Genomic DNA, 8905 nt, shown 5'->3' with positions numbered 1-8905 from the left:
GAAAGCACTCAGGCTTTCACTCTGGGACTGCAGCGGAAGCGTTTTTCAGTCGCTTTACAGGCGCCCAAAATCGCCTAAAAAACGCCTCAGCGTAAAAAGGGGTCCTACACTCACCCCCTCTCTTTTACACTCACTCTTTTTCTTAGGCCCCGTACACACGACCAAACATGTATGCTGAAACTGGTCCGTGGGCCAGTTTCAACATACATGTTCGGTCGTGTGTAGGCGCGAGCGGGCCGAATTCCAGCAAACATTTGCCCGCCGGGCCTTTTCCCAGCGGGCAAATATTCCTGGACGTGTTTTAAAACCGTCCGCTGGAATCCTGCCCGCTCGGACATGTACGGTCGTCAGTACAGACCTACCGTACATGTCCAGGCGCCCGCCGTCCCTCGCATGCGTCGAATGACTTTGACGCATGCGTGGAAGCCTTTAAATGGCAGGCCCGCCCACGTCTCCGCCGCGTCATCGTCGTGGCGACAACGCGGACACGCCCCGCGTATTGTTTACGCGCGGACTTCTGTACGATGGTGTGTACAACCATCGTACAGAAGCCCTCTGGCAGACATGTACGGTGAAAACGGCCCGACGGACCGGTTTCACCGTACATGTTTGTTCGTGTGTACCCGGCCTTACACTCACCCCCTCTCCCTCAACCCTCCCTCTCTCTCATTCCCCTCTCTCTCACCCTCTCATGATATACAATAATGGATGTAGGGGCCTTTTGGTGGGCATGATTTTTCAGGGGGGTGGGGCCGGTCTGGATGAAGTCCAGGGCCGAATTTTTGTCCCAGTCCAGCCCTGTGTGACTGACTACTACTAGGTAAAAAATAACCTGGATAAATCAGAACATTCACAGTTAAAGTAACCTCAGACGTGAAACTTTCCAAATTCTTGAACAACTCTTCCATTGTCTTTCCAGCTAGAGCATTCACCTGTCCACACTGGTCTCTGCCAGTCTATTGTTCATAATTGCTAAGGCCCCCACACCCCCCGAGAAGCCATTGTGCCGGGAACTTGTGCCAATTTGCCTCGGGCAGCCGTTGGCCGTCTCCGAGAGTTGCTTCTGCATGATGGCCAATGAGACTTTGTTGGACGCCAAGAAGTCTTTCATGGAGATCATCTCCCCCGACATCCTCCTGCCGTCCGTCTCGCTCTCATAAACTCCGTCCGTCTCAATAGAAATGTTCCGTCTAGTTCGAACATTGTGCGGCATGACCACGTTTCTTTTAGGCCTAAAAAATCTTCTTTGGCATCTTTGGCAACATCGGCATTCCAGCTTCTTTAATATCCAATTGACACATTGTTTGATGACTATGGAAATAACATTAAATAAGGAATATATACAGCAAACCCCCATAAAAATAAAGATGAAATTGCCGCAACGATAGAGTCCTTGGTTTTCATATTTGGCTTTTTGACTACTGACCATGTCACCAAATCCGATCGTGCTGAAGGCAACAAAGCAAAAATAAAGCGAGTCGAAGTAGCCCCATCCTTCGATCAGAGAGTACATGGCAGAGGCACAGCAAGATATGATAATGGCCGCCACGCACAAAATGAGCATGACGTAATATACGGATGGTTTCCATCCAGCTAAACTGTCCACCTCCGAGTTACCAGAGCTCCGACGCATTTCGGGAGACATGCCTTCCTTCCTCCTCAGCTGCCTCTCGTAAAACGACTTCATGATGAAGGCGATGACTGTGATCAGACGTTCCAGGAAGAGGTTGAAGAACAAGATGGTGGCCGCGCATCCAATCAAGCCGTAGAATATAAGGAAAATCTTCCCTGCAATGGTGGCTGGGGTGGTCATGCCAAAACCTGAAAAGGCAAAATATTGATATTTAATTGCTGTTCTGGTTTTAATGCTAGCCACACATTACAATTCTGAAAGAAAAAAAATGTTTTGTTTTGAAGGTAAAATATTTGAAGGCCAAATTTGCATGACAAAATAAATCAATAAGTCAACTTTTTCTTTCCTCGGAGGGGATGTTTTTGGGGTGTATTTAGTGAAAGTTATTTTATTTCCTGCATTTCTTAGAACAAAAAATCTATTGCCTGGATTCACATAGATTGGCGCAACTTTGCGGTGGCGTAGCTTAAGGCATTTAAGCTACGCCGCCGTAAGTTAGCGAGGCAAGTACATGATTCACAATGTACTTGCCTGCTATGTTACGGCGGCGTAGCCTAAAGCGGACGGGCGTAAGGGGGGCGAATTCAAATGTGTGTAAGGGGGGCGTGTTTTATGTTAATAAGGCTTGACCTTACGTTTTTGACGTTTTTTGTTTACTGCGCATGCGCCGGGCGCCTACATTTCCCAACGTACATTGCGGCCAAGTACGCCGCACGGGCCTATTGATTTTGACGTGGGCGTAAACAACGTAAATCCCGATTCACGGACGACTTACGCAAACGACGTAAAAATTTCAAATTTTGACGCGGGAACGGCGGCCATACTTAACATTACTATTCCATGTAGGGCTAAGCTCTAACTTTAGGCGGCCTATCTCTAACGTAAACGGCGTAAAAGTACTGCGTCGGCCGGGCGTACGTTCGTGAATCGGCGTATCTACTCATTTACATATTCTACGCCGACCGCAATGGAAGCGCCACCTAGCGGCCATCCGAAATATTGCAATCTAAGATAGGAAGGCGCAAGCCGTCCTATCTTAGATATGTTTAAGAGTATCTCTGTTTGAGAATACACTTAAACATAAGTCGGCGTAGATTCTGAGTTAGGTCGGCTTATCTACTGATAAGCCGGCCTAACTCTTACTGAATCTACCTATATGTTCTAAGGTATACCTATTGTCGCACACTGTGCAAGCTTGTCTGTCACACAAGTAATAGCAGCCTCAGCCCGGCTTCGTCTAAGCCATGCCACCTTGGCGTGTTTCGTCCCCTTGTCGTCTTTTGCCCCACCAACAGGGCTTTGTCATGGAGAGCAATAACAAGCGTATATCGCTTAACCACTTCACTACTGGCCCATAGTCATTTGACGTCCACAGAGGGGATCTCCCATCCTAGGTGGAAGTCATATGACGTCCTGGACTTTGTGCAGTGATATCTGAATGATGCCTGCAGCTAGAGGCATCATTCAGATATCATTCTTTCGTGCCGGCAATTCTGTGCACGATAAGAACGATCATATTGGCTGTTCCGCCGCTTGATCGTTCTTATAGGCGGCGTGAGGGTACATCCCCCCCTCCCGCCACCATCCGGTGCTTCTCTGCAAATGTCCCCTGCGCGAGAGCACGTAGCTATACGTCGGCTCTCGAAGCGGCAACCCGCTCGTCCCTGACTCCCGTGCGCGTGCCCGGCGGGCACGATCGCCGCCGGGCACCCACGATTGCTCGTTACAGAGCGAGGACCGGGAGCTGTGTGTGTAAACACACAGCTCCCGGTCCTGTCAGGGAGAGAAATGCCTGTATGAACATACAATGTATGAACAGCGATCAGTCATTTCCCCTAGTGAGGCCATCCCCCCTACAGTTAGAACACACCCAGGGAACATAATTAACCCCTTCCCCGCCCCCTAGTGTTAACACCTTCCCCGCCCCCTAGTGTTAACCCCTTCCCCGCCCCCCTAGTGTTAACCCCTTCCCTGCCCCCTAGTGTTAACCCCTTCCCCGCCCCCTAGTGTTAACCCCTTCCCCGCCCCCTAGTGTTAACCCCTTCCCTGCCAGTGGCATTTTTATAGTAATCCAATGCATTTTTATGGCACTGATCGCTATAAAAATGCCAATGGTCCCAAAAATGTGTCAGAAGTGTCCGCCATAATGTCGCAGTACGGAAAAAAAATAGCTGATCGCCGCCATTACTAATAAAAAAAATATATTAATAAAAATGCCATAAAACTATCCCCTATATTGTAAATGCTATAACTTTTGCGCAAACCAATCAATAAACGTTTATTGCGATTTTTTTTAACGAAAAATAGGTAGAAGAGTACGTATCGGCCTAAACTGAGGAAAAAATTATTTTTTTTTATATATTTTTGGGGGATATTTATTATAGCAAAAAGTAAAAAATATTGAATTTTTTTTTTAAATTGTCGCTCTTTTTTTGTTTATAGCACAAAAACGAAAAACCGCAGAGGTGATCAAATACCACCAAATGAAAGCTCTATTTGTGGGGAAAAAAGTACGCCAAATTTTGTTTGGGAGCGACTGCGCGATTGTCAGTTAAAGCGACGCAGTGCCGAATCGCAAAAAGTGCTCTGGTCTTTGACGAGCAATATGGTTAAGTGGTTAAATTTAGTCTTAGGGTTATTGTTAAGTTAACCAGCGCTGCTCAATACGTCGCTGTCATGGACACATCAATCGCCTTTGGTCATGAAAGAGTTAATGCCCTTCTCATTATCCTGGTTAAAATTCATACAATGTAGCAATGTCAATATTTGATAACCATAATATACATTTTATCTGAGAAGCCGCTTTCATCAAAGCGTCCAATCAATTCATTTCAAACTGTTAATTAGCGCGCCGGACTAATTATACCTTACGGCGACAACTCCCTGCGGGATTTGTCGTCGGGGGGCGAACTTTAGGCCAGTCGCTCAACACAGGAAAATGAAGGCTGCGCCATTCTTCAGAGGAAACCAATTAATGGAGATGATGCCGACTGTCAAATGTCATCATCAGCGGCATTTTACAACATATGCTTCTGAGCGGCAGGAAATTAGCATTTAATTTCAGGCGACTCATTTGCCAATTAGAACTTCCGTGAAAGCGCAAATCAAATTTTATCCCGGCCTTCTGACATACAGACACTGATCAGCCGATTTCTGAAAGCTGAACTCCGGCCTCCCCCCCAGTCTCGCACAGTCGTAGCGGCTTCTCTCCTGGACCGAACTTGGCTTACTATGATTTCACTGCACACCAGTGGCAGCTGGTGCTCCAATACTGGGGGGGCGGCAAACAAACCCACCCTCCTCACTCACACAAACGCCACCTCCCCTGCAGGACACAGAAGGGAAGGCTGCGATCGGATGGTGGGCCGTGATCGGAGGTGGTGAGGGCTCCTGGAAGCTGCCTCTGGCCCCCTCACTCGCACTAACAACCCCCAACGTCCGGACTCAGATGGTGGGCCATGATCGGAGGTGGTGAGGGCTCTTGGAAGCTGCCTCTGGCCCCCTCACTCGCACTAACAACCCCCAACGTCCGGACTCAGATGGTGGGCCGTGATCGGAGGTGGTGAGGGCTCCTGGAAGCTGCCTCTGGCCCCCTCACTCGCACTAAAAAAAAAAACAACGTCCGGATTTAGATGGTGGGCTGTGATCGGAGGTGGTGAGGGCTCCTGGAAGCTGCCTCTGGCCCCCTCACTCGCACTAACAACCCCCCAACGTCCAGATTTAGATGGTGGGCCGTGACCGGAGGTGGTGAGGGCTCCTGGAAGCTGCCTCTGGCCCCCTCACTCGCACTAAAAAAAAAAACAACGTCCGGATTTAGATGGTGGGCCGTGATCGGAGGTGGTGAGGGCTCCTGGAAGCTGCCTCTGGCCCCCTCACTCACACTAACAACCCCCCAATGTCCGGATTTAGATGACGGGCCGTGATCGGAGGTGGTGCAGGCTCCTGGAAGCTGCCCCTTCATCCCCCTCACTCACGCTAACACCCCCCCCCCCCAACATCCAGATGGGAAGGTGACTATACATGACCTTAGCTTATGAGGTGGTGCTGGATCCAGGGCAGGGCTCCTGGAATTTGCCCCTTCACCCCCCCACCTGATGCAGCTTGCTGAGGCAAGAGCCAGGTTGTTGCTTCTCCTCTCGGCCGAACAGGAAGTGGGTCCTGAGACCCGATTGGCCAGGGTATATTAAGACTCCCTGGTCAATCGGGTCTCAGGACCCACCTCCTGATTGGTCAGGAAGAGAAGCAGAAAGACATTAGCGAAAATTGATTCTCTAGTGTCACACAACTGGGTGGGGTCAGAGCGCAGTGCTCTGCACCCCGAGCCCACACTTTTTTTTAAGCCAAATAGGCTCAGGCTCTAATTATGTGCTTCAAAAAATGAACAACTCCATTGAAATCCATGCGGAGAGTCAGGACGCTCTCTACTTGCAGATAGAAAAAGGAGCTGTGTGTTAGTGGGCATCCTAACTCTCCTGTAGTCCAAGGGAGGGGGCGAGCACGACACTCCACACCAGGGAGAAAGCCTTGCATTACTGTGTGGAGTTACAGACAGAAGAACAGGAAGTGAGGATTTCTCAGAAGAAATAAGGACATTTAAAAGCAAAATGGAAGGATGAGGTAAGTGAAGGAGGACTGCACTAAGGGAAAGGAAGCTATTTAGGAAAAAAAAAATTGTACCTTTACAACCAGTGCCGATTAAATCTGCCGCCTAGTGGGCGCGTGTGCGCCCGCCTCGAGCTCCTCGGAGCGGCAGAACGGGGGTATGCCTGTGTAAGCAAGGCGTTTCCCTGTCTGCCTAGTGACAGGACACTGATCGTCTGTTCCCTGTCATCTGGAGCAGCGATCAGTGGCCCAGATTCAAGTAGAATCGCGCAATATTTGCGTGGGCAAAGAGCAAATTTTTTTCTCTGCGCCCACGCAAATATTGCGCTTTGCCCGCGATTCACGGAGAAGTTGCTCCGTAAATTGCGCGGGCAATATGCTAAGCAGCCGGGCGCAAGGCTGCCTAATGTAAATGATCCCGCCGGGGGCGGGAATCATTTAAATTAGGCGCGCTCCCGCGCCGAGCGAACAGCGCATGCTCCGTCGGGAAACTTTCCCGACGTGCATTGCGGCAAATGACGTCGCAAGGACGTCATTTGCTTGTAAGTGAACGTGAATGGCGTCCAGCGCCATTCACGGTTCACTTACGTAAACGACGTGAAATTTGAACGTCGCGAGCGGGAGGCGCAGCTATACTTTAGCATTGGCTGCGCCTGTTATAGCAGGAGCAGCCTTATGCTAAAGGCGCCGTACGGAAACTCCGTACCTTGCGTGAGAAGGGCCCGCGCAACTTTTGTGAATCGGTGGTAGTATGCAATTTGCATACTACACGCCGATCACAAAGGCCGCGCCCCCTAGCGGACAACGCAAGAATGCAGCCTGGGATGTGAAGGCATAAGGAGGCTTATGTTTGTCACATCCTAGGCTGCATTCGGTGTAACGAGGTTCCTGAATCAGGAGCACTCGTTACACCGGAGCAAGTAAGCACTTGCGCCGCGCAACTATGGTTGCGCGGGCGCAAGTGCTTCTTAAATCTGGGCCACTGTCATGTCGCAGTAAACCCAGCCCCCTCACAGTTAGAATTACTTCGTATGACACACTTAACTCCTTCCTCGCCCTCTAGTGGTTAACCCCTATTTTATTTTTTAGGTGTACTGGTCCTTGCACTCCCCACTACGCTGGATTGCCACCCACATATAATGCAGTTTTAACACCTAAACCACTTCGATCTTCCAAAAATTCACACCTTCCACCATGTGACTCAGACAATTAACACCCACATCGAGATTGGATTATGTCATTAGAATAGGGTGGTTTTACAACTTCCAGTTGAACAATCAATGTCCGCCTTGACACTTCTCATGACACCATGATAATTGGATTACGGTTATCTGTGTGGTTATAAATGCCGGGACATGTTCTCCACACGTATTTGAAACGAGGAACGTTCTTAAAAGAGTGCTGACATGTCTTTAACATCACTAAACAAGTCCAGCTGAATGCGTCTAAATATTACCAGCTATACCATGACCAGTGTTGCCAACCTACCAGATAGAAATTTACTGGCACGACACCCGAAATTTACTGGCGCAGCCACGTTTTTACTGGCATTTCATATAAGTTACTAAATTACATTTTTAGGTGCAAATTTCAGTATTTAGGCTACAAACAAGTACGCTGGGCAAATAGCAATTTGATTGAATGTACCGTATTTATCGGCGTATATCGCGCACTTTTTTGCCCTGAAAATCAGGTCAAAATCGTGGGTGCGCCGTATACGCCGATATCCGCTTTCCCGCGCCGAGTTTGAATACTGCGCCGACGTATACCGAGCGCAGTACACTCGGGTATAGTCGGGCAGTCTCGGCTCCTTCCGCGCGCACGTCCTGGACGTACAGGACGTCAGCGCGAGAGTTGCCGAGCCTGCCCGACAATACACGAGTGTACTGCGCTCTGTATATGTCGGCGCAGTATTCAAACTCGGCGCGGGAAACGAGCGGGGAACACGCAGCAGAAGGACGCCGGAACCCGACGAAGAGGACACCCGAAGCCGCAGACGGACGCCGAACCCGACGAGGCCGCCGCACAAGACACCAAAACTGTAAGTACAAAAAAACTTTTTTTCCACAGGAATCCGCTGCAACTTTAGGGGTGCGCGCTATACCCCAATAAGTACAGTAGATATTAAGGTAAAAAACATATTTTTGTTATTTTCAATATAATAAGGGCAACTTATTTAGTCACATCACCCCCTGCCTACATCCCCCTCTGCCACCAACACCCCCTGCCTTCACCCCCATCTGCAGGGCCACAATCTCCGCCTGCCTCCAATCGCTCCCATGCCCCCTGCCTCCAATCTTCCCTGCCTCCATCCTCTCTGCGGTGCCACTAACAGCCCCTGTCTCCATCGTCCCCTGCCTCCATCCCCCACCCTCTGTGGTGCCACCATCCCCCTCTGCGGTGCCACCAACACCTCCTGCCTCCAATCACCCCCTGCCACTATCTCCCCCTGCCTCCAATCTCCCCCAGCCTCCATTCCCCCCTGCCTCCATCCCCCTCTGCAGTGCCACCAACAACCCCTGTCTCCATCCCCCACCCTCTGCGGTGCCACCACCCCCCTCTGCGGTGCCACCAACACCTCCTGCCTCCAATCACCCCCTGCCACTATCTCCCCCTGCCTCCAATCTCCCCCAGCCTCCATTGCCCCCTGCCTCCATCCCCCTCTGCGGT

At 50.2% G+C, this 8905-nt stretch overlaps 1 protein-coding gene across 1 annotated transcript in view; it reads right to left on the bottom strand.

Moving 5' to 3' along the window:
* Positions 1 to 758: 758 nt before the first annotated feature.
* Positions 759 to 8905, bottom strand: part of KCNK13 (potassium two pore domain channel subfamily K member 13) — a 92242-nt gene continuing 84095 nt past the window's right edge. Inside the window, exon 2 of the mRNA XM_040332757.1 lies at positions 759 to 1821. Within this exon, the coding sequence (XP_040188691.1) occupies positions 929 to 1821 (893 nt within the window). The 3' untranslated portion in view covers positions 759 to 928. The remainder of the gene's footprint in view (positions 1822 to 8905) is intronic.

This window comes from Rana temporaria, chromosome 13 (genome assembly GCF_905171775.1).
Source record: "Rana temporaria chromosome 13, aRanTem1.1, whole genome shotgun sequence".
NCBI classification, from domain to species: domain Eukaryota; kingdom Metazoa; phylum Chordata; class Amphibia; order Anura; family Ranidae; genus Rana; species Rana temporaria.
Note: the sequence above shows the minus strand (reverse complement) of the source record. Positions and strands in the feature narration are given on the sequence as shown.